Source organism: Diplotaxodon limnothrissa, linkage group LG16 (assembly GCF_057381915.1).
Source record: "Diplotaxodon limnothrissa isolate DT_005_m linkage group LG16, D_limnothrissa_male_GT1.1, whole genome shotgun sequence".
Lineage (NCBI taxonomy): Eukaryota > Metazoa > Chordata > Actinopteri > Cichliformes > Cichlidae > Diplotaxodon > Diplotaxodon limnothrissa.
This window is the reverse complement of record NC_140611.1, coordinates 19,826,938-19,854,188: the sequence shown is the minus strand read 5'-3', so window position 1 is coordinate 19,854,188 and position 27,251 is coordinate 19,826,938. Positions and strand designations below refer to the sequence as shown.

General features: G+C 41.7%; 1 protein-coding gene across 2 annotated transcripts in view; it reads left to right on the top strand.

Annotated features, from left to right (window-relative positions):
* The window catches only part of col4a2 (collagen, type IV, alpha 2), a 64,398-nt gene that overhangs the window by 15,598 nt on the left and 21,549 nt on the right, over positions 1-27,251 (top strand). For both annotated transcript variants that reach the window (XM_085375129.1, XM_085375128.1), the window contains exon 4: positions 6,104-6,184. In XM_085375129.1, coding sequence (XP_085231255.1) covers positions 6,104-6,184 — 81 coding nt within the window. The remainder of the gene's footprint in view (positions 1-6,103; positions 6,185-27,251) is intronic.

The window sequence follows — 27,251 nt, the reverse complement described above, 5'->3', positions numbered from 1 at the left end:
GCTTTCTTTATAAAGTACAGGATGATAAGTGGTTTAGAAAAAAGTGTGTTGACTGGTTACACAGGATTTGATTGTTTTGTAGTCGACACAAGTGAACAAGATGAGAGGAAATGCTCACAAATAGAAATCTGTTAGATTCAGTTAATGCAATTAATTGCAGTTATTAAAAGTTGTCTAACTAAATGATGCAATTTGACTTTTTGACCATAGCAATTTTTAAGTTTGGCACATTACACTATCTCACCTTCTCTGTACTACAGTTCAATATTAATTAAACAACTAAACCAGTTATCAAAAATCTTGTTTTCTACTTCAGAATGGCATTAACATCAAATTTTATAAGGACATAGAAGAGATTTCATCATTTTTCTTCCTAATCTTCTGCTCAACCCAAGAATTCATATGCTAATCATATCCAACTTTCACAGTAATGTCTGGGGTAAAATGAAGTGAACTTTTCTACAAAGATCAAGTTTGTTGTAGTAATGTTCTCCAAAAACCACTCATGGTAATTATTCAACACTAGTGAATGGATGACACTAATCTTCGGTCTTCAGAGTTTTTACTAAGCAGAGTACTTTGTATTTTTCAGGACAGACATGCATGTAAACGACATTTGAATTGCTGGCGGACCACAGTGTGGTGCTGTAGAAATGCAACAACATATTAAGTGCAGTGACTATGTGTAAAAGCCGCATAGACATTACCTATAGTTTAGGTTGTTTAGGTTTGGAGAATGACTTATTTTTTAAATTTGACCTCTACACACCACAACAGTGGATTTTAAATCACTAAAAATGAGACCGAAGTGCAAACTTTCAGCTTTATTTCCTAGATGTTTGACAAAAGTATTATATTGGCTGTTTTTGGATCTTATATATTTTTGGACCTTTTCAAAATTCCAGTAAAAACCTGATATAATGAAAGTCCAGCTCTTGGAATCATCTCCAGGTCCTTCACCTGCTTCATTTGTTAAGAAATAATGAGGGAACAGGAAACAATCAGATTCAGCTCCTCACCTGGCCATGAAACTGCTCATCGGTCAACTATCCAGTTGATTTTGAGCCTCTGAAAATAGGCTAAAATAATGAAAATACCTCTGAAAATACTGTGTATGTAATAATCCAAGCCAAAGTATGAGAGAAAAACATGAGCATGATAGGGTGATGTTGACCCAGCTGGTTCAGTTTCACTAATTTCACATATTTTGAAGGGGTTGGTGCACAATTAGAGTGATGCAATTCTGCAGTCTCCATAAAGAAGAGGGAGGCAACAAGAACTACAAATTTCGTCAGAGAAAAAAATATTTTTATGAACACAGCAGCTTTGCATGTTCACCCCTAAAGCTCTGTTCACTGAAACTTGATCTACATATGAAAATAAGCCATCAATGGCTCCAGACTGATTCAAGTTATATGGATTTATTTATTCTTATAAATTTGGTTTAAGGTACTGAGTGTTGGTAATTCAGGACACCAGGCAAGTGGCTTTTACTAAATGTGTTTCTTTAAGCACAAATTGATCATTTACTTCTGATGAAAGATCTCTTAATTGTATGTCACGTTAAGATGTCGGGCTCTGTTTGGCACATAGAGACAAAGGACCAGGAGTGGAAAACTGTCTGTTACTACTCGGTCAGACAGAACCTTTTGTTTTTTCAATCGTGTGTGGTCTGAGTGTTATAAACAAATGCAGAACTTCATTTATATCTTAAGAGGGCGTCCTTTTTTGCGGAACCACTGTTTACATTTACACACGTGATTGTAATTTTGAAGCTGAGCAGACCACTGAAAGCAGTTCACAGAACATAAAAGATGATCATGACTGCAGTCATACTGTAAACGAGAAGCCGCGGATCACCAATCAAAGTAAACCGGGTCTCAAGGAACAGCTGTGGCTCACGGGAATTGTTTCATGTCATATGTGCTGTTGTGTGACAGCACTCATAACAAAGGCATGGGAAGAGGTTTTCATCTGTACTCTGAAAGCATTTTGTGAATTGAAAAAAGGAATAAAATTGATGTGTTCTTTAATGAGAGACATTTGCTCTTTGAATGTGCAGAGCTGTTTCTGTTTCATTCTTGCTTATCATGCCTGGGTGTGAGACTTATGATTACAGTAAAGGAGTTACTTATAACAAAAACCAGTCAGTTTTTCTTTGTGTGCAGACTCTGATGAGCTGATCTGCGCTCTGATGCTCACTGGTCTTTGTGGAGCTGAATTAAACAAGATAAGCAAAATTTCCGCAACAAACCCTAGGCACAATAAAGCAATTGTAAAAAGATCGACAAGGAAGTTTGTGAATCTAACCAACTTTATCATCTTAAATTTACCTCGAGGTCTGCTACCCTTGATGCCACCTAAAATGGCCATGAACACCACCAGCTGCTCTGCACCAGTCCAACATAGTTCATTACTGTAACTCGAATTGTGTTTTGCAAAACACAATTCAGCAACACATCATGTGTAGATCCAATATCTGATATCTGATTTACTTTGAAAAATTCTTACCTTTCCTTGCTTCTTCCTCCCCTCACCCCCAACCAGTCACAGTGGCTGGCTGCTGCTCCCTGAGCCTGGTTTTGCCAAAGGTTTCTTCCTGTTAAAAGGGAGTTTTTCCTTCCCACTGTCACCAACTGCTTGATCATACGGGGTCGTGTAATTTGGGGGGTTTCTTTCTAATACTGTTGGGTCTATGCCAAACAACATAAACCCCATTGAGGTGACTGTTGCTTGAAGTAAATTGTTGCTGTAAAATATATCAGAATTGAATTTGTCTTTCTTACTGTCTCAGTGTGCCCCAGGGCAGCTGTGGCTACAATTTAGCTTGCCATCCCCAGTGTGTGAATGTGTGTGTGAATGGGTGAATGACTGAATGTAGTGTTTTGGGTCCATAGGGACTAGTAAAGCGCTATACAAATACAGGCCATTTACCTTTTTTTCTTTTTTTTACCATTTACGACACTGGGATGACATTATTTGGTAACATCAAAGAACTCATGCGACACTAATATGTATTAATGTGCTTATCAGATTTGATTGCTCATTAATTCAAGGTGATGGAACGGCAGATCATTTCTCTCCATGCGTAGGCCATGCTGCATGGTGGTCTGGATTTATCCGTTACTTTTCTGATATGGTGTGATCTAGTGCAACATTTCATATGGTAAATAGGGAATTGTTGGTTTTTGTCTTCATATGTTACTATTTGTGCTACTATATTCTGTCGATTGCTTCTTAAAAGAGATCCCATGTCCATCAGCAGTAGGAGTAGTAGATTTTAAATATTACTTAAATCTACAACAAATTAATGCTTTGCACTTCTTCTTTTATGCTTTTCGAAAAACAAATGAACTACACCACAGTTATTTTGGAAGCACATGACTTTTAGAGGCAAGTCTAGAGACAGCTTGGCTGTGTCCAAACACAGTGAGCCCAAACACACTTTGGGATAGCGTTGCTATCAACTTACTGGTTTAGTGAAAGTATGTTGCATTTAAGATAAGATAAGATAGAACTTTATTAATCCCTCGGGTGGGTTCCTCTGGGAAATTCGACTTCCAAAAAGCACAGCAACGACCGAAGTTACAGTTACAGAATTGTTATATATATATATATATATATACACACACACACACACACACACACATATATAAATACAGAGACAAATATAAATAAAATATACAAAGGGGATAAATAGAATAAATAGGAATAAAAAATAAAAATACAAGTGAATTGCACATTTCAAGTATTGAGTCTATTGCACTGTTGACTATTTACAAAAAGTATTGCACAAGGTATTGTACAGTGAAGTGAAGAGGCACTACAGCTTAGTTGTTCCCCCCTCCTTTGTCCTCCTGTTTCCCCTCCCTCTCCCCTCCAGAGAGGAGTTAAACAGTTTGATGGCGTGTGGGACAAAGGAGTTTTTAAGTCTGTTAGTTCTTGTCTTGGGGAGAAGCAACCTGTCACTGAACAGACTCTTCTGATTGTTTATGGCCGTGTGCAGAGGATGCCCAGCATTGTTCATAATGTCCATCAGTTTCTTTAATGTCCTTTTCTCTGCCACTGTCACTGTCATTTGTTTTTTTCTTAATATAATTTGAGACAAGCATGTCTCAGTATTTTTTGATATGATGAGTTATTGTTCTACTATTTCGAGTGGGATTGAACGGATACAAACAAATGCACCTGCACATTATCATGAACTCAGTTTCCAAGGCGTGCAAAAGCTATGGAAAAGGTGATTTGACAAACTGCGGGTTATTGTGACTGTGGGTGGAGAAAACAGGATACTGTAGCGCAATCCTATTGTCCTCTGCTGAAACGGCCATCAGCTATTTTGAGCCTGTAACCTAAGGTTGAATTGATAGTGCATTGCTCCACAATGTGTAATTGCCTATATGGGACCCATTCCTTTGTGAGTCTATCTGGAGATGACGCAATCTATTGTCTGTGCTTTTGGACTTCCACCCTAATGTGGAGAAAGGTCATTCCATGACTCTGTTACATCCTTATTCTGATTGAAATCACCTTCCTTTTTCATGTCTCTTTTCCTAAAATTAAAAAAAAAAATTCCTGTCATACAGGTAATCCCTCTGCATGGGATTGATTGATGTGGATATACTGCGTTTCAAATAATCAGATGAAATGTGGGGCATAAGGAAAGCATGCAGTTTGCTGGAGTCTGACACCACATGCAGGCTAAATTAAATCCATTGAGGCATCAAACAGTGGTTTGAAAGGAACTCCTCAGATCCACTGATTGTTAACAAAGAAATGCAGCCTTGTGCATTCCATAAGGGAGAGGAAGAGGGTCTTTTTGTTGGAGATAGGGGACCAATAAAGGACGATGCCTCTATGGTAAAAGAAGGTCTTTGTGCATGAACAAGGTCTCAATGTGGCCTTTGTAAATAGGGCTGCTGGGATCGGCTGTCAAACTAAGGAGGAGAATCATTCTGATTCTTTATCTGCCACTTTGTTGCCATTGTGGGCATAAAGTGCTCATTTAGATTTTTTTATTACGACAGAGAGGGGGGATATTGAGGCATTTGAGGCCTAAGCAGGCTATGGTATGGGTGTGTGGGTGGAGGACGTAGGTAGGGAGTGTGAGACGTCATGAAATACATCAGCTACATGGCAGTTTCTGTAACATCTGTATGTGCTACTAAAATGCCACTGAATGGCCTTTTACCCTAGTTCCCTAAACATTGCTACCTTGGAGTTAATACAGCAACCAAGCCTTCTGTGTTGGTTTGATTTGTTTTACTCTCGGCCTTGCTGGGTAGAAGTTTAATGGAATATTTTAAACTGCTCTATTCATATCATACAGTTCAATGGAAGCAGTGCTGGGTGCTTTAAGGCATCACAAATGAACTTGAAAATATATAAAAAGAGCAGCTGAATTAGTGATCTCAAATTGAGCAGATTTTTTTAAAGTCCACGTTTTGAGGTATCGAGGCTTGAGGTGTGGTTCTGTACATGTTATGTTGTGTTCATGGTTTTGTCGGGAGTTCAAATGTTTCTGCTTCAGAGGCAATATGTGCTCGAATTAGACCGTGAATGGGGATTTTATTCAAAGCACAAGATAAATGTGAAGTTGTATCAGCCTCAGCTCTGACTTGATTAATGCCTCAAGCTTTCTCAGTTAGCTTAGGGTCTTGCCACCTCTGACCTGTGGGTTGGCAAAGCTGGGGAGTGGCTACTTTCACTTTCTTTCTTCTGGTCTGTGTTGTGCTTGTGTCATGTCTAGGACAGATGAGCCTGTGATGGTGGGTGGTTTGGTTGGTATGCAGACATCTAAGGGCAGATTGTTCCCGTCTGTGGCTGGACCCAGCTTCTTCTCCTTCTTTTTTTTTTCTCATAAACAGACGACCATCCATTATGAATGAATGTCCTCTGTGACTCATTCGAGCCATTTCCAAAATACCCTTTCTGCAGAAAACACTTAGATACACAACTGTGCAGACAGTAGTATACACAGTCATCCGTGCTGATATAACAGAGGTGCTGGCGTGATCAGCAGCGTACACAAACACAGATAGTCACTCCTGAAGTGCACAATATGTAATGTGGGCTTTTTTTTGTGTGTTTTGTTTTTTTGCAGGGTGGGAAGAAGCACAATGTCCCCTGTAGTGGAAGAGACTGCAGCGGAGGCTGTAAATGTTTCCCAGAGAAGGGTGCCAGGGTAAGTTTCCTACATTAACTACTGTTCCAAGTAGCTCTGCAAAGACCGCTCTCTCCCTCCCTCTCTGTCTCTGTCTTTTCCCTTTTTATTTTCAGTGTTAACCAGCTCTACCAGCTGCTTTTCAATCTGGAATACCATTTAAGGCCATGATCACACATGATGGTGTATTTAAGTCTCAGGAAACGATGAACTGACAGGCTGCATAGGGGCCAGTATAAAATAAATATGATTTTCTCTAACCTATGAATCCTGTGAAAATCAGGGCTGTAAATGAACCCCCAGCAAGTTCCCTTTAATTGGACCACAAGCATCAATTCAACTTTGAATAAATATCAGGTTAGCCTGATATTTGGGTGCTGTGGATGCACAGCAGCCACGATGGGGTAATAACCCTTGTGTCATGTGAGGTGGTCACTGTTTCCAGCTCAACTCAACATCAGTGTCATGCCCGATCATAGCCTTCTAGTCATGTTGTGGGGAATCAAAGTGTCACAACAATGCAAAGTTAACATATCAGATAATCAGTCTATTAAGACTATTTCACCGTATGGAGGATCGCACTGCTGTAAGTCATTAGTTTGACATATTTATCACCCTTTCTTCTAGTCTAAGAGTTGAATTTCACATCATTAACCTCTGTGAAAGAAAAGGTCAGAGAGGAAGAAGAAGTGTCTGAAGTGAGGGAGAGCAAAAGAGAAAAATGAGAGAGGGTTTTAAATCAGAGAGACAGACATAGACTAAACACATTGAGATAACACGCTCAGAGCGTGTCAGGGGTTTCTGCATGACTAAATGCTGTTTTTGCTTCTGACACATGCTGCACAAATCATCAGATGGCTTTCTGATTATTACACCAGGGGCTTTACCTTCTTAAAATATCAGTGCTTTGAAAAAACCAGCATCTACTTTCCACAGCAAACGAAAACACATATTTGGGTGTTGAAAGAGACGTGATTTCATTTGTTCTGCAAAAAAAAAATTTTTAATAATAAAGCAGTTGGATTAAGTGGGATGTAAAGATATGCTTCATGGGTTATCTGAGCTTCCACAAGCTTAGAGAGGAATCAACATATATTCCTCTAAAATCTTAGTTACATACTGAGCTCATCCGGAGATCCTCAAACAAGGATCTGTTGGTTGAGAACTGTGACCTGAGATCATTTTACTAACAAAACCACAGTATTTCCCCATCTCAGTTAAGTGTTTTTGTCTCCTTCACCTAACCACAGATGTGCACTCAAATCTCTGTCCTGGGCTCTGTTCACCCACATCCATCATAGCGACACAAGTGTGTTCAAGTTCATAAATGTTCATTTACCCCCCTGTTAAAGTTGTCCCTGAACACCATCCTGCCCATGAACGCATTTTTAAATATTCCAAAGACATTTCGGATTTTTGTGCATTTCAAAGACGAACTTTCCAGATGATTAACTGGCCAGCTTCCTTTTGTTTCTCTGTTCTTCCGAAGACTGCTCGTAGGATCCATAAATGTCCCAGCTTAGCTCTCTGATGTGGTGAAGACCATTTACTGAAAATCCAGACTTGTAAAACCTCCCCCTTGCGAGAAAGAACACCTCCTGAGGGAGATGACAACAGGACCTGACAACAGGAATTTCATGCAACTTGACTTTGGCATCCACTAAGAATTTACCAGACCAGCTTTACAGTCGGTCTGACCTTTGCTGTGGATGCAGGAAAGCCTGTAAGAAGCCAGAGCGGGAACTTCCACATTCCGCGTCTGAAGGATTCATAAGTCTGACGATCAGCAGACCACTTTGGCTTCCTCCTGTCTTTCACTGATTTACTGTGCCAACCAGGAGCGAAGGAAAAAACTGTCATTGTCCAGTGCTGCTGTAAGTGCTAAGACAGTGAGTTGTTTTCCTTCCTTGGCATAGTTTGTGCTTCGACTGTAAAAACAAGAAAAAATATCACAGATCAGACATCCTGGTCTGCGAGAGATGAACTACACAAACATTCGCCAAAGACAAGCGGTCTCTAAGCCAGAGGAAACTAGACTCCACTTCCAAGAACACAGGCATTTTACGTTGTCCTTGTTTTTGTTTTGTGCATATTTAAAGCTTAAATTTCCTAAATTCGAAGAGTTTTGTACATATTGTAACACATCCAAAATGTTGCAGAGGTTTTTGCTTCACCCCAGTTGTTGCACTTGTCTATGAACACACTAGAAACTAACGTAGGTAGGCCCCCTCAGATCTGTTTCTCCCTCCTGCATCTCGTTCCAAAAACATTTCTTCCGAAAACGTCCCCCTGAGGCAAGTCATGGAGAAGAGCGCTTCACTGAATGGGTCCGAGTCATCCTGTGCAGCTGTCTGCTTTGGCTGCGATTTCACACAGCTGTCGCGATTGGGCAATGGTTGTTAACAGAGAAATGGCGGCCATTTGCTTCAACATGATGCGTTAGTGGAGCAGAATCATTTTTTGTCCAACTTCTCCTGTGACATCAGTGTTGTTTGTGTTCTAGTTTTAAGAAAATAAAAATTGAATCTCAGATTTCATCACAGGACTAAACAAATGCCAAAGCCTCACTTCGGTAACGTTTGTACGCCATCGTATTTGCCAAACCAGGACGTGTTTGTGAAACTGCATGCTGTGTGTGTGTTTTATACCTCACATAATCCTCATATTTTAAAACTTGTTGACTAAATTTATAAAAACCGACTTAATATTTAATTCAGTATGACCCAAAATGAATAACTGAGCCCATGAACTCAGCAGGAAAGTGTTAAGTCGCATCAGAAAACCGTTTACCCTTGGAGCAAAAGTCTTCTTCCAACCATAACTATCGCCATCTGGCGGCTTCAGATAGAATGGAGGTTTTAGATGCTATCTTTTAAGATAAAAACAGAAGATGAAAGCAATGCAAAAGGGAAACAATAAAGTTAAAGTTCAGACAGACATGAGAGACAGAGAGAGCGTGAGAGAGACTCAAAGAATGAAAGAGATTCTGGGTTAGACTAAATATGCTAATTTCAGGGCTTTTCTGAGAGCGGAGACGGCGTGCTTCCAAAAGTCCTCATTGTTCTTTTGCGTCATTAGTGGATTTTTTTTTTCATTTCCAGTCATGAGAATGGTAATAAAATTGGCAAATAAGTACCCTAAATTTTAGTAATGAGGAAATAAGTTAGGACCGCAAAGCGTTTGAAGTAATTCCCAAGACTTGGCTTTATAACCGAGGAACATGAGCACAAGTGTAATCACAGTGTGATCAAATAAAGGTGTAAGCAGTTGTGCAAGCTAGTTGGGGTTATAAAGAATCCATTTTATGGTTTTGAATGCCTCGAGAACCAGGATGACATTAGAAACTGAACACACATGCTCACTTTTAACAGATCACTTATATGTTTAGTGCTGGGAGGGATGAACATGGAGAAACACGTGCATCGAAAAGAAAAAAAAGACAAGCCACGATTTGGAAACCATTAGAGGCAGTATGCTGGGAGACATGGTGTCCTTTCCACCATAAGAAACACTGTTATGCGTTGAAGAAGGAAAGGAAATGACATATTCTGAGGAAACTGAGCACAATGACAGTCCACTGATCTTTTTTTAATATAGACGCCCTCTGTGTCGGTGGGAACAAGTTGGTCTCTGTTTGGTTTCATCTATAAATGGTTAAGATTTCCTCGTTCCATGAAAACAAGTGCATACCTACATTCTTAATCTAGTACCCGAGCCTGTTTTATACTTTCCTGTCTGCTTAGGGATGGCCACTGACAGGAATGCTGCAGGCGTCATCATCATTTTGTGACTCCTCAATATCATGACATTTGCACACACTTTCATGGTAAAAGCAAGGATGTGTTTCTTGCACCTTGTCTTCAGAATAAACTCTTGAACTTACATAATTATGAACTCTATTTGAGCTCTCAGAGCTGAATTTTTCAGCAGTGGTCAGTAACACAGATCAAACATGACTGCCTAAATGATAGGAGGATATGGGAGGTGAGTTAGTGAGCATATTTACTGGCAGAGGCATCTTTCCAGTATATATTAGTAACATGCTGTAGCTTCTTACATGATTTGTAATGGCAGTTTTTCCTCAAACCTGCAATCAGGAGCCTCATCCATGCCCGCAGTCCCTCTCCACTGGCCCTGACCTTGTCAAAGAAAGAGCTACTAACTGTGGAGTAATGGTGCAGTAGATGGAGGGGAGGGAAGCAAAAACCTGTTGCTATCACTAAAACTCTTGGATGGGAGGATTTTATTTTCCTAAGATTCTTGGAAAGAGGAATTCAGCAGGGATCACAGGTTGCGAGTGCCCTGTGTGAAAGAGCCTGACAAACAGACAACAACCACCTGTTGTATGTAGCTGACACATGGTTACAAAATAATCCAGACTCCAGTTTTTTCATCGTTGTCACACTTAAATGTTTCAGGTCATTAAAGAAATTTTAACATTAGACAAGGGTAAGGCAAGTAAAAACAAAGTGCAGTTTTTAAATGATGGTTTCATTCAGAATTAGCTATCCGAACTTTCACCGCAGAAAGAGAACTCTGATGGACAACGAACAGGACAAAACATGCGGTCTATAATTCACGTAATGAACATCACAAGATCAAATCATATTTTTCTAACCAAGTCTCTCTGAGGCCCACAACCCCCCCACCCTCACCCTCACCTTCACTACAGAGTCCAATCCCCACTCTCCTGCCTCCCTCGCTTCCCCCCCTTCCTGACACCATGACACCCCCCTCCTCCAATCCCTCTCTCAGCAGCAAGACATCTCCCCCCCTCCCCTCCTCCCAAACATCTCCCAGTGTCACAGTGGATCAGGTCAGGAGGCAACTGAGGAAGCTTCGCCCCAGAAAGGCAGCAGGCCCAGACAAGGTGTGTCCTAGGATGCTAAAGGCGTGTGCTGCTGAACTTGGGGAGCCGCTACAACGAGTCTTCAACCTCAGTCTGCGACTGGGGAGAGTGCCCGCCCTATGGAAGACATCCTGCATCGTCCCGGTCCCCAAAAAGAACCGGCCCAATGAGCTGAATGACTTCCGACCGGTGGCACTGACGTCACATCTTATGAAGACTCTAGAGCGGCTCTTCCTCAACCTCCTCCGACCACAGGTACAACATGCCCAGGACCCACTACAGTTTGCATACAAGGTGGGTGTCGGAGTGGAGGATGCCATCCTGTACCTCCTGCACAGAGCCCACTCACACCTGGATGGGGGAAAAGGCACGGTCAGGATACTGTTTCTTGACTTTTCCAGTGCCTTTAATACCATCCGGCCCTGTATGCTTCAGGAAAAACTGAACAGGATGGAGGTGGACCCCTGCCTGGTGGCTTGGATCTCCGACTACCTCACCGACAGACCACAGTACGTCAGGCTGAAGGACATCACGTCTGACACAGTGGTCAGCAGCACAGGAGCACCACAGGGAACTGTGCTGTCCCCTCTTCTCTTCACCCTGTACACCTCTGACTTCTGCTACAACTCTGAATTATGCCATATTCAGAAGTTTGCAGATGACACAGCCATCATGGGGTGTATCTGGGATGATCAGGAAGAGGAGTACAGAAGTCTGGTGAGGAACTTTGTCGCATGGAGTCACACAAACCACCTGCAACTCAACACCTCAAAGACTAAGGAACTGGTTGTGGACTTCGGGAGGTCCAGAGAAGGTCCACTGCCGGTTCAGATAGAGGGGGAGGAGGTGGAGGTGGTCAACAAGTACAAGTACCTCGGGCTGTGGGTGGACAATAAACTGGACTGGTCATGCAACACAGAGCACCTGTATAAAAAAGCCCAAAGCCGACTGTACTTCCTCAGGAGGCTGAGGTCTTTTAACATCTGCAGGAAGCTCCTGAGAATGTTTTACCAGTCGGTGGTTGCTGGAGTACTTTTCTATGCTGTGGTGTGCTGGGGGAGCAGCACAGCAAAGAGGGACTCATCCAGGCTGGAGAAACTGATCAGGAAGGCTAGCTCTGTGGTCGGCATGAAGCTGGACACTCTGGTGACAGTGGCAGAGAAAAGGACATTAAAGAAACTGATGGACATTATGAACAATGCTGGGCATCCTCTGCACACGGCCATTAACAACCAGAAGAGTCTGTTCAGTGACAGGTTGCTTCTCCCCAAGACAAGAACTAACAGACTTAAAAACTCCTTTGTCCCACACGCCATCAGACTGTTTAACTCCTCTCTGGAGGGGAGAGGGAGGGGAAACAGGAGGACAAAGGAGGGGGGAACAACTAAGCTGTAGTGCCTCTTCACCTCACTGTACAATACCTTGTGCAATACTTTTTGTAAATAGTCAACAGTGCAATAGACTCAATACTTGAAATGTGCAATTCACTTGTATTTTTATTTTTTATTCCTATTTTATTTATATTTGTCTCTGTATTTATATATGTGTGTGTGTGTGTGTGTGTATATATATATATATATATATATATATATATATATATAACAATTCTGTAACTGTAACTTCGGTCATTGCTGTGCTTTTTTGGAAGTTGAATTTCCCAGAGGAACCCACCCGAGGGATTAATAAAGTTCTATCTTATCTTATCTTATCTCTCTGGGTCTGCAAAAACAAAAATGTCTCCTTCTTGGTTTTTTTTGTTTTTTTACTGACCCGCTGTCCTCTAACCAGACGGGGTCCAGTTTTAGGAGCCTTAAAACGTGTCTCACTCTCACGTTTTGGGAAGATAACTGCTTTTAGGAATGGGATGTCTATTGTGTACAAAGGAGGGCCTCGTGTACACATACTGTGCACATACATAAAGGCAGGGCGAAACATCAACACTGACGCATACTTACTCATATACCTGTATAAATTAAAAAGTATTGCAGTGAGGAAGATATTGATTGATTCCTTAGTGACAGAGTCCTCCTTGAGTCTCGCCAGTTGGCAGCAAATGTGGGAAAAGGGAGGTTTTTGCTACTTATTTTGAAACCACTATCTTTAAAAAAAAAGGGGGGGGCAGGGACCAAAATAACTTTAATTTCAGTCATTTCTGTGTGAGTACGTCCTCAACAGGTCATCAGTTAATCACAGGACTAACACAGAGAGACAGAGAATCATTCAGGCTCACGTTCACACCTACAGCCAATTCAGAATCACCCGTAAACCTAAAAAACATGTCTTTGTTTCCATAATGGTGGAGTGAAAATGTACCGTTTGGAGAAAAACATAAAATAAAGGACATCTAACCCCTTTATTTTAGTGACCAGCTATATATAGTATACTAATAAACACAGATAAGATGAGAAAGAGTCCAATCTTAACAGAACAGTTTACCTTTCAGTAGTAAATCTAACTATGTACTAAATTCCAAGAAGAAATATTTCCTTGTGTTCTAGCAAGAGTGTTCATTTTTGACTTTGTCCTGAAGCTTTACCAGCTTTTATTCTTGAGCACATGTACATAGTAACTTACGGTGGCCCTGAGAGGCCAAACAGACTGCAGCTTAAGAAAACACCAGCAATAAGAAAAACGCTGCAAAAGCAACGGAAATAGGAAAAAACAAAACAGAAATAGGAAAAAAACAGATTTCCAAAAGCACAAGGGAAGTGTTTCTGGGAAAGCAATAACCCTGACGGACCAGTTGCAGGAAACAATATATGCAACCGTAGTAACTTCTGTTACAGGACAGAAAAATCTGCTATTGGCAGTTACACTCAACAAAAATATAAACGCAACACCTTTGTTACTGCTCCCATTCCCCATGGGATGGACGTAGAGACCTAAAATTCATTCCAGATACACAATATAACCATCCCTCCCAAACAGTGGTCACAAATCAGTCCAAATGTGTGGTAGTGGGCACATCTGCTATATTGAGATAATCCATCCCACCTCACAGGTGTGCCACATCAGGATGCTGATCTGACATCATGAGTAGTGCACAGGTGTACCTCAGACTGCCCACAACAAAAGGCCACCCTGGAATGTGCAGTTTTTTGCGCTATTGGGGGTCTGGGGACCCAGAACCGGTCAGTATCTGGTGTGACCACCATTTGCCTCATGCAGTGCAACACATCGTCGCATGGAGTCTATCAGATTGTCAATTGTGGCCTGTGGAATGTTGGTCCACTCCACTTCAATGGCTGTGCGAGGTTGTTGGATATTCGTGGGAACTGGTACACGCTGTCGTATACGCCGGTCAAGCACATCCCGAACATGCTCAATGGGTGACATGTCCGGTGAGTATGCCGGCCATGCAAGAACTGGGACATTCTCAGCTGCCATCTGCCCTGAACAATGTGAACCATGATTCATCCGTGAAGCGCACACCTCTCCAACATGCCAGACGCCATCGAATGTGAGCATTTGCCCACACAAGTCTGTTACGGCGACGAGCTGGAGTCAGGTCAAGACCCCGATGAGGACGACGGGCATGCAGTTGAGCGTCCCTGAGACGGTTTCTGACAGTTTGTGCAGAAATTGTTTGGTTGTGCAAACCAATTGTTCCAGCAGCTGTCTGGGTGGCTGGTCTCAGACGATCTTGGAGGTGAACCTGCTGGATGTGGAGGTCCTGGGCTGGTGTGGTTACACGAGGTCTGCGGTTGTGAGGCCGGTTGGATGTGCTGCCATATTCTCTGAAACGCCTGTGGAGACGGCTTATGGTTGAGAAATGAACATTCAATGCACGGGCGACAGATCTGGTTGACATTCCTGCTGTCAGCATGTCAATTGCACGCTCCCTCATTGCTTGTGGCATCTGTGGCATTTTGCTGTGAGACAAAACTGCACATTCCAGGGTGGCCTTTTGTTGTGGGCAGTCTGAGGTACACCTGTGCACTACTCATGATGTCAGATCAGCATCCTGATGTGGCACACCTGTGAGGTGGGGTGGATTATCTCAATATAGCAGATGTGCCCACTACCACACATTTGGACTGATTTGTGACCACTGTTTGGGAGGGATGGTTATATTGTGTATCTGGAATGAATTTTAGGTCTCTACGTCCATCCCATGGGGAATGGGAGCAGTAACAAAGGTGTTGCGTTTATATTTTTGTTGAGTGTATTTAGTAAACAAGCTAAGAAATCCTGCTTTTTTCTGCCTCAGTCTGAATTCAAAAGTTCACTTTTTCAATAAATTTAAAGAAATTAAGTAAATTCTTCTGTCATCACTGGAAAGTCCATCTACACGGCATGAGAAGGGAACAACAGAAGGATTAGGAATTATTTGGACATATGCATAAAACCTCTGGCAAATTGAACTCATTCAAAGGTCATGTTTCCTCATCATGGAAGGAAATCACAGTCTTATGAAATTAATTTTCACTATAGGTTGTTGGCCTTGGTAAGAAGACACTCCCTCCTAGTGCTCTTTTAGTTGCCATCTGTAGCTTGACTGTGTTATCACCAGCCAACACATGGTTTGAGTATACCTAAGGACAAATTACCTTGAGATATTCTGTTTCATGTTGCTGCTGGAACTGTGAACTTCAGCATACTTTCACCCTTTTTTCTAAAATTTTGGACATCAGAGTCACTTTGTGTCTTGAAATAAGCCTCATACCAGTTTTGGGACAATTATTTTCCAGTGGACACTTTCCGGTGCCGTCCATCCCCTGCTGAGTTACACTGAAAAGGACATTCAGACTCGCACCACGATCACATCTGTCTGGACTGCAATCTCATGATAGGAACGCGGGGTCAGGAATTGTTATGGTTGGCGATGAAAGGTCTCAGGGCTGTAGGAAAAATGTGACCAGTTTTTCTGGGTCACAGCAACGATGCCATGTGTTCTCCATCAGGCCTTGTTGTGAAACCTACACTGGGGGTGGGCTGCTGAGGAAACTATTAGATCTCCTCCAAGTAGTTTCATATTTATTCCTACAGCATTTTCTAAGACAAATACATGTCCAGAGATGTGAGAAATTTGGCCCCACATCGCAGTGTTTCAACATGTGCTCAGTGGTTGTGTAAATGTTGTGTAATATATGAGTACTCTCCCCCCCTATAACCTAAGGTCAAGGTACATTCCCATCCTTTACTCATACTCAGGCTCTCAAATTGCTATAATTTACCGTAAACCTATGCAATAAACTATTAAGTGAGTAAACCACACACACATGCATGGATCTTTGCCCTATCCACCAAATGCAGCTGAAATGGCAGCGGGTGCTAGATTCCCACGTGGGAAAATGAAGAAAGAAAAAAAATCTTCCATTCTTCAGTTCAAATTGGATTCTGGGCTCAGCCAATTGGAAATTTTTTTGCAGGTGCAGAATGAGACCCTGAGGATTACATGGGTATCCCTGATAGTTATTTGACTGGCTGACCGCCACGTCAGCTAAGGCCAAGATCACAGCTGGGAGTTTGACTATAAATCTAATTTAGCAGATCTGGAACCTTCTATTTCTGTGTCTTTTTTTGTTAGTATTTAACTATTCATCAGCACTCATAACATTTATGAAAAATGCTATATCCATTAAGCTAAAACATACACACAATACACAGAGGTTACAACAATTATTTTTAGGATTTTCTTTGTCTAACTGTAGATTTGGTTAGCCAAACAAAAGTTAAGAGTGGTGTTATTCAGCTAATGGGATAATAGTTGTGCCAGTTCCAACCTCCTCCTGCCCGCCTTCTGTTCTCTGAGATCTAAAGCAGGTGGACGCACAATCCAATAAACACAGTCAATTTTACTGGCTCGGAGTGGACTCACACGTTTCCAAATATCATGAAAAAACACTCAAACGGGGGCGGGAGACTTCCAAATGTGAGCAAACGTTTATGTTTCTTACTGTAGACAAAAATCGTGAAAGTTGCAAACATATTGTTTCAGACAGAAGAAGTTGCGAGCATCTGTCCTCCAGTCTGACGAAGAGCTGATGTGCTCAAAAAGTTGGTTTTCGTGGTCCCATAAAAAAAGGTAAAACTGGAACCACACAGCGTGAAAGCATCTGTCCACAAACCAGACTGCTAAGCTAGCATATTTGCTTTCTATCCCAAGTACCCTTTCTGACCCTCAGGGATTTTGTCTTTGGGGATCAAACCTGGGATCTTTCACTTTGAACTCACTGGCTTGGATGAGCCCATCATAACATGCACTCCCGATGTGAATCTCTCTTTCCACTGCATCCCAAAGGTGCTCTACTGGACTGAGACCTGGTGACTGTGTTGGCTATTTGAGTACAGTGAACTCACTGCCACGCATCAAAACCAGTTTCAGATGTTTTGAATTTTGTGACATGGTGCATTATTCTGCTGGAAGCAGGATCAGAAGACAGGTACACTGTGATGATAATACCTGGGTATGCTGTGATGTTTAAATGATTCTCAGGTGGTACTTAGGGGCCCACAGTGTGCCATGTAAATATCCCCCACATCGTTACACCTCCAGCAGCCTGAACCACTGATACAAAACAGGATGTTTCCTTGGTTTCATTTTGTTTACGCCAAATTCGGATTCTACCATCCGAATGTTGCAGCAGCACCAGGGTCTCATCAGGTCAGCCATCGTTTCTCAAATCTTCTAATCTTCTATTATCCATATATGCATGTATTTCTGTGAACCTGTGCTGTAGCCTCAATTTAATTTCCCGATCTTAGCTGACAGGAGTGGCACAGTGTGGTCTTCTGCTGCTGTTGCCCACCTGTTTCAAAGTTGTGACCTCAGAAATGCTCTTCTGCATAACTTGGCTGTAACAAGTGGTTATTTTAGTTACTGTTTCTTTCCTATTAGTTTAAACACATCTGGCAGTTGTCCTCTGACCTCAGGCATCAACAAGGCATTAAATCCCAGAGAACTTCCGCTCACTGGATATTTCGTCGTTTTTGGGCCAGTCTCTGTAAACCCTAGAGATGGTTGTGTGGGAAATTCCCAGTAGACCAGCAGTTTCAGAATTACTCTGACCAGCCGTTGTTGGTGTGAGCCTCTCTGACACTGATAACCAAGCCATATTCAGAGTCACTTAAATCAACCTTCTGCCGCTTTGAACTTTAGCAGGTAGTCTGAACCGAGTCTACAAGCCTAAATGCATTGAGTTACTGCTATGTGATTGGCTAATGTGATACTTGAGTTAATAAGCAGTTGAACAAGTGTACATAACAAAGTGATTGGTGAGTATATAATATGGCCATTCGATAGAGTTTCCTCTTTAGACCTACCAGAAAACATTTCGAGTATACCAGAGTAGTGTAGCAGACATTGTCAGTTTTCCATTAAATGTCTTAATAACTATGAGTTTTGATAGATGTTAGCATCCCCCCTAGATAATGTTGTTAGAGCATCATGAAAATGCCCATTTTGTCCAAGCAACAGATATGTTCATCCAATCATTCCTGCGCTGGTTAGAATTAGAAGTTATGACTGCTGTTTGTACCCTACCTGATTTCTCAGTAATATGTTTTATTATCAGTTTTATTTATCAGTCATGTCAACTTTGGGGTAAAATAACTTTCTTGCTTCTATTATCGCTCGTGTGGCCTCTCAGACTGCAAATATAATTAAATATTCTGTACATAACTTTGTGCCCTGGGGTTAGACGTTGTCAGACAGCAGCGTTTCTGAGGAAATTGACTTTTCCTTTCTAAAGTTTTATACACACATGGTGCACCTTGGGAAGTCCACTGTGTGGAAGCTGTAATGGCATTATAATCATAGTGATAAATGTAACAGTGGGATTATAGGGGTGTCACACCCGGGATGGACCTCATTAGTGGCAGACATGCGGTCAGAGTGAGGCAGACACACGATACGCACACACACAGGTGGTTGATCTCTGAGGTGAGGGCAACACCTCGTTTAAGACTGCAGACCCAATATTGCTCTTTCACGCATGCATTTTCACACAAACACACAGACTGCAGCTGTGTCTGGCTCACACACACGAAGCTTGGACCGCAGATTGGAGACGTTTCATTCCTTATATATGAGGCAATGGCGCAGGTGTCGGGCCCCTGAGACCCCTGGGATAGCGCAAGGTCTGGGCTGTTCTGTTCTCAGCCTGAGATCCCCCCCCCCCCCCCCCCTCCTCTTCTCTCAAGTCTTGATCTTCACCATACACCCTTTAGCACACATGCAAGCTCTCTCTCACACTCACACAGTTTAACCAGTGGTCATTAGCAATACCCTGTATGGACTGGATGCTGTCAGATCTCTGGCACATTTGCATGCACGTGCAGAGCAAAAGAGGGACCCATGTGCATGCAGAAATTATCTCAGAGTCTAAACACATTAATTCAAATGTAAACTGGTCTTCTGTCCTGAACAAAGAGGAGCCATGAGAAACAAAACAAATGACAACAAATGACCGATGTTCCGAACGTCATCTGTATTCATCCCTCTGTTTCATTTCTTTGTCTTAGCGTAAGAGACGTTTTTAGAGGATGAGTCACGGAGACCAGCTGAGAACATGAGGGTTCGAGTTTAGATGTCCTCTGAATTTTGGCTGGAGGCTTGTCTCCATTGCAGCAAAGCTTGTAACGTTCTCATGTAAAAGACCTCATTAGACTTTTGTTTTGTTTTGTTTTTTTCACATGTCGCTGCACCACGTGAACCCTTTCTTAACTCCTATTGCATCATTTTAAAACCGCTCTCATCTAAAGTGGCCATAAGGGCTTTTTAGATGCAGGATGTTTTCTTCCAGCAGGGGCTACAAAAAGATGACCTCCCTGACTGCAGCCAGGAGATCCAAACATACGTTAATAGATATCTAAACATCATCTACAGATGTTTATTTACTCTGCCTGACTCCTCCTCAGGGTATCCAGTTCCTGGTCCCTTTCTGTCCTCCAAGCAGAGCCCCTCATCCCTGTCCACAGACCGGGCCCCGCTTCCCTCCGGGGTATCATGCATAAGGGATGCGACTCCTGAGGAAATGAGTCCAGGAAAAACGTGTCCAAGAAAAACAAGCGAGGAGGGTAACAGAAGAGGGACTGAATCAACTGAAGTATCTGAGTCCAGTTGTGGGAGTCAGAGAAAGAGGGCAGACTTCAGTGTTTACATGCTCTAAATGATTTACTCCCTAACATTAAACTTCACCATCTTTCCATTCTTCTTCTGCTCTTAAATCACTCTTTAACCTTTCTCCTCCTACCTCCCTTTTTCACACCACTTTTCCTTCCTTCTTTTCTTCTTAGCTGTTGTACTATACCCTTAATTCCTTCCCTCCATTCTTCTTTCATTCCTTTATTATAGCTGATAAGTTCAGAAGGGCTGAGCAGCTGCTCATTTCCTTCAGAGTGCTAAAAACAAAGTGAATGGGGGTGGAGTAAACCACTTGTTCTTACACTTGTCGGACACTTGAGTTAAGAGGGCCGCATCTGAGAATTGTGGATCTTTCTAAAACTAGCAATCTAACACTCACTTCCTCTCATGGAGCGATTAGCCATTTAAGGTGGTGAGAAAATAAGGAGGGTTTGGACAGTTTTAGATCCTCTGTCATTTGTTGCAGAGAGCTGTGTGATATCGTGAATGCTTTAAAGGAAAAGTTAATAATGGAGCATTAGCACCAGTAGTTATCTATTCTATATTCCTATGAGTATGAAATATGTATCCATTTGACTTTTCTATAGCCAGTTTCTGTTAAAGTTTAGACTACATTAGACTACAAATCTTGGTGGTAACAGTGAGCCACATTGATGTTTTCAGGAACAGCTGCAAAAACTTGGCTTTAGATATCTTTGATTGACATACAAATTTGTTTGTTTCCGTCAAACCCGGGCCTTAATCCATCCCCTTTCCTCAGAACCAACTGTTATTTCTCTAGCGCTGCAGACTTTCATTACTCTGGCACTCCTGCTCGAGGCAGCTTGCGTAGATACCTGCTCTCGCCAGGGAGAGTTTATATAAATGAGTGTTGTGTGAATGTAATAAAAGTCCACTCTGTAGGACCCGTAGATGTTTCAGAAGCAGGACACGGTTGTCAGCTCCCATCGTCGACGTCAGAAGGAAAAGATCGTGCTGCATAGCATCGTCCACAACAGTTTCTGTTTGGATTACGGTGTTATTTCTGAGAAGATACATTATATACAACCATCAGGAGGGCAAGCCAACTGTTAGACATGAGACATTAACAGTGTTGGTGATGGTGTAAAGGCAGAACTCAATGGATACCCAGTGTAGATGAAAAACAGACGTGGAAGCAAGTGTGGGAACAGTTCATTTGGAAAATTGCTAATATATGTGCACATGTAAGCTGCAGATAGAAGGGTTTTCATTAAACCCAGCAGCCGTTGATTATTGTTAAATATCTGCAGCATTTTGTACCTTCAGCATGACAGGAAACTAAGAATGAAACAGGAAGCTTTTAAGTAAAATTGGTACATTTGAAATTTTTAGTGGCGTTCTGTTCATTGTTAATGTCATGTTTATTGTTTTCCTCTAAGATGCCGTAGAGTTAGATAAGATAAGATAAGATAACCTTTATTAGTCCCACACGTGGGAAATTTGTTTTGTCACAGCAGGAAGTGGACAGTGCAAAAGTTATGAGGCAAAAATTAGAATACAATAAGAATAAATACAGTACACAACTGTACAGAATAGAATAAAATAAAATACTATATACAGTAGAATAAAATAAAATAAATATACAATAAGATAAAAATAGAATACAAATACAAATACTATATACAACTGAGTAAAAATACAACGATGACAGAAAGGATTATTGCACTTAGTATTATTGCATATGTATGGGTGTGTGTGCTTGATCAGTTAAAGTCTTTATTATGGAGTCTGACAGCAGTGGGGAGGAAAGACCTGCGAAATCTCTCCGTCCCACACCGTGGGTGCCGCAGTCTCCCACTGAAGGAGCTGCTCAGTGCTGTCACAGTCTGCTGCATGGGGTGGGAGATGTTGTCCATCAGGGATGACAGCTCCATAGGTTTGGTGATAATGGCATAGTTTTGCATCCGTGCACCACCACACTGGGTTTATAATCATTATTCATGGAGGTTTTATAAAACTTTTGTATTCATTGTTTAGGAAACTGGGCCACACACACAGTCCTCCATTTTCAGAGGGTTGAAAGTTCACCAATTACGCACTGCGCTTACACTCATGAACCAGAAGGCCCGATTAGATTTTGCCAGAAAAACTCTGAAAAGAGGACGCATGGGTTGTACCAGAGTGATTTTAAGAGAAAATTATGGAGAAGGAAAGAAACAGCTTGTGATCTGAAGCATACCACATCATCTTTCAAACATCGTGGAGGCAGTGTTATGGCATGGGCGTGTGCAGTGTTATGGCTGCCAGTGGAACCGTGTCAGTGGTGTTTATTAATATTAATAATAGAAGTAGCAGGGATATACTCTCTGCTCAGGTTCAGGCAAATACTGCAAAACTGATAAGACTGCAGTTCACAGTCCAAGTGAATAGAGAGCCAAAGTAAAGTGCAAAAGCAGCCCAAGAGCTTCTCAAGGCAAAGAAAGGTTACAGCCTTTGATTGATTGCAATCAACTGATCTTAACCCAAATAGAGCGTGCTTCTCAGTTATTAGATACAAAATTAATGCAAAAAGAGGCCGGACAGAGGGTCTCATGGGAGGAAACGCAGTATTTGGTGATGTCATTGGTTTGTAGACTTGAGGCAGTCGTTGACAGCGAATGATTTTCATTCAAATATTAAAAACATTATGAATTTGTTTAATAAATTGTGAGGCTATGAAGAAAGGGAACATGCATAAAATCACTGCATTACTTTTGCAGTCTGAATCACATCCTGACTGTTTGATCTAAAATCCAGTGTGGTGATGTACAGAAACCGTGAACTGTCCAGAAACTTAAGAGCCGAACTGTAACTGCTGTTCGTGTCATTGGTCATGACTTTGGTGATGATTTTTGTCTTAAAAATTCATCTTTAATTAGATGTTCTTTTCATATGTAAAATTAGGGAATCTCCCTCGTAGTTCCCAGTTTTTGCGGACGGACAAACAGATGGAATAACAGGGCAAGCTTCCGGCCAGTTGTTTATTGATTTGTTTTATTCCTCTCGGATGTCAGAGGTTTGCATATCGGGCCGTGCGTTCCCATCCTGTTCTTAATGGGTCGTTCCAAAACTGTCCACCCCAGGGGACAGTCTGGACCCAGATGAAATTTATGGTGTCAGACGGGGGAACTTTTAATAGATCTGTGATTTAGGAATGAGAAATGTAAACACACCCGTGCACGCAGAGGGGGTTACGGCATTTTATACAGCATGTGAAGAGGAGGGATTTTCTCAGAGATTTCTTGATACGAGTGATACATCATAAAGTTGCTCGCTGAAGCTTACACAGATAAAGCAGTGGAGCAGATGTGGATGCTAATATGGCAATGGGAAATCCAAAAACACATGTGAAGTGTCATACAGGCTAGATGTTTGGCAGTGGGAATGAAGCCGGAGAACGTGACTGATGAATATTTAAACTTTCCAGGTGTCACTGACATCTCTGGCTGAAGTCTGCAGCGCTGATGAGTGTGGGTGGGCATGGCCAGAGGAGAGATGACATCATGAAGTGCATAGTACACTAAATAACTGCAGCAAGAAATATGCTAAATTACCAAAGATCAGGTAGTTGCTCTTTAAGTGGCGATCCTTTTTTTGATCCTGGGACACAAAGACACAAATCACTTTTGGGGCTGGATAAGGAAGGCCACTTGGCATAAAATAATAAGAGAGCAGTTGAGTGTAGCTTTCACCTGTAGTTTCATCAATTCAGATGGTGTTCATTTAATTTATATTTAATTTTCTATTCCACAATTTCATTGTGAACAGGTTTTAATGAATATCAGCTTCAGCTGAAGAAGCATTTCCAATGAAAACAATGCAATAAAACTGAGAGCGAGGCGCAGGGGCATTGTTAAATTTTCTTGAAAACCACCCAAAGGGGCTCAAGTAGTTCACAAAGCGAATGGGAAAATGAGTTTTTGTGTAAAAAATTATGTGAACAGCTGCTTTTAATTGTTTCTGACTGTAAGACTTCACCAAGACGAGCTGATCCACACCCGCACCTCCGCAGGTCAACAGCGCCTCATGATCAGGTGCATTGCATATTTTTGAGGTTTGCTTGTAACCTCTAGAAAGTCTCTGCTGTTGATTGAGCACAAAGGTTCTCCAAATAGATTCTGATGTGACATGTTTTAATGACCTGCTTTGTGCATGTGTGTGTGTTTGTTTCCAGTCGTGCAAATGAGTTTATGCCCCTTAAACGATGTGGGAAGTGACTGAAGCCATCAGGTTTTTATTGCTTATCACAGTTTTCCTTTTGGAATTTTTGACAACCACAGTTTCTTTGCGCGCTCTCGTTATCACTCTTTGTGTTACTGTTTTACTTTGTATTTTGTCGTCTGTATTTCCTTTCAACTCCTTTTCACCTGTTTTCCCATGTTTCAGTTTCTGTTGTTTATTTGACCCTATGAAATCTTTTCTTTTGACGACGATAATTTACACTAACTGCTACAAACTACACGTACATCTAAACCAAGGCTCTTGCTCTGGTGGTTTAGATCTGCTGTATTACCTCTAATTAGAATAATGAGGGTATTCAGCCTCCTAGTACGCCTGCTCCATGAATTTTCAAAAATCACCACATACAGCGTAGTAAGCTGTATTTAGAGTCGATGCTGTATCATCAAGCAAAAATGGGCAAAACACAGATAACACAAAGAAAGGCACAGAGCTTAATGTGAAGAATTCAGCTCAGTTCATAAAAATGAATAAAATTAATGCAGTTAGTTTAACAATTAATCTGCCGTTTGTTTGTGTGGTTTTTTTTTTAAAAACAAGAGGATATAATAAAAGACAAGGAGCCTAATAATACGACTGAAAGACTTAAATTTTGTAGACAGTCAAAGTGGTTTTAGTTAATAGTTCTTCTAACAACCTCCAGAGTTCACTGTTATCTGTTGTTGTGACCTCATTTGATCATTTAATAACTGAACCTGAGCCACAGTAGAAAAAAACTACATTTAGAGTGAACTCTCATAGTTGCTGCTATTATTGGTAATACTTGAGTAGAAATAACTCTTCTGATATTGACTAATGAACTTAATCTTTTGGTCTTTCGTGTATGTTTAATTCACACTACAACAGAGTTTCTGGGGAGTTCATTGCAGTATCTATTTATTTTTTTAGGTGTAGAGTATTCTAATCAGAAGTTAAAGAAATACTTGTCAGCTGTGATCCATGTTGCGTTGTGGAGCTCACGAGATCAGAGTCCAGATGTATGACGTATGTCTGTGATAGAAAGAAAACTAAAGCAGCGCAGACGGCCATTATTTCAGAGACAGGTCTCCTGAGCTTCATATTCTGCTGAAGTTATGACCAGCCTTCAAAGGGAGAGGAGTTGACAACTAAGCTGACCGGCATTGCCTGTGCATGTATTCATGGTCTCTATCAGCGGCTGATTTCTTGGTCATTCTTCCCCCGGTGGAGACAGGAAGGGCAGGCAGACTGACAAAGCAGGGGAAGAAGACATGCAAAGGGAGAACACTCGAGAGCTTTGGAGAGGAGGTGAGGGAGTGAAGGGTGGAAGTAGTGAGAGTAGATAAGAATGGGGAGTATGGATGTGTGAAGGAAATGGTACAGTGTGGAGGACCTCTCCTTAACAAGTGGGGAGGACTGAAGGGAGACTTTTTAGTGCATTTGAGAATTAAGGAGAAAGGAAATGGCGTAGTTCTACCGTCCAAATGAACTGGCTACTGTATGTGATGTGGAACAGGTGTGGTTTGTTTGCTTTACGCGAGTTTTTAACATCCCTACAACTGACAAGCTCTGACAACCACGCAACCACATCTAAAGGCAAATGTATACCTGATCCAGTTTTTCAAAGGTAAAGTGAGAAGCATTATGGTGGCATCCTTTTCACTGTACCACTCTTCTTCTTCGATCTCTAAAAATCCTTTATCGGTTCTCTTGTTAGCCCATGCTGACAGATACAAAGCAGAGCACAAAGTTTATACAAGTTTTCTAGACAAGGACCTCTCGTGCACACACACACACATATTTGAGACAGCTATTGGTTTGCCAGAACCATTTGTCTTCAGAAAATTAGTTAATCTTCATTTCATGAGGACTATGCTTATTATCTGTGTGTATGTGCAGAGTTAATGGAAACAAAAAAAAGTAAATGTAAAATTCAGAGCAGTGTTTATCACGCTGGCCCTGGTTCAGGCTGCGTGTGAATGGTTTTGACAGGACTGTCGTCGATGCTGTGCTCTATAGGCAACATCTGCTGGGTCATCAATGTGCACAGACAAAGCACACACCTGGTTGCTTAAAAAAATCCGCCCACAGGCAAAGCGCGCACACACACACACATACACACACACACACTGGATGCACATGCTGCATGTTTACGGTTGCAATTACACGAGTTCGGCCGAGGCTTTTTCTCACACTCTCTGCATCTGATTTGAGCTTGTTTGAATTTTTGTGCGACACTATTTAGGCTCCCTGCGTTTTTATTAATTCCTTTCGGCTCGCTGGTTCTAGCTGCATGTAACGCCGCTCGAAGGACTTCTGTCAGCAGACAAACAACGTCACTGTGTTTGTTGGTTCTCACAGGGATACTGTTTGGCCTCCAAACCTTTGAGAGCACCACTTACTGACCCAGAACTCCAGGATCATACAAAAACAGCAAGTTCCCATAGTATCCCCATGCTCACGTGTTTTATGACCCCTTCTTAAAGTACTCCTCTCATATTATTCAGTTTTCTTCCCACCAATAATCGTTGACTCTGCGGGTCCATCGAGCAGCTCCCTCGAGTGTGTGAATAACTGTAATGATGCACTGTGATGAGATTAAGTGCTGTGTTTTCCATTTTTTTTAAGGGTGCCTTAACACGCCTACGTGAACAGTTATTCTGAGGTCACTTTCAGGAGATAGGAATATAAATAATAATAATAATGGAGCAGACTCTCAGCTGCAGATGCTTCTGCCTCTGGGAGGCTCTCCCAGAGAGATGCTTGCCTTTTCCCTTTCGTCACTCTGGGTATCATAATCAAATTGTTATATTTAGCTTGCAGATTAGGGGGATGTCTGCAGCCTCAAACGCTCTGAATATGGCTGAACAGCCATTTCAACTGCCCTTTCTCTTTTCATTACTGAGACATTTGACAACAGAGTCTGGCTTTATTTACATTAACTTAATCTCCTC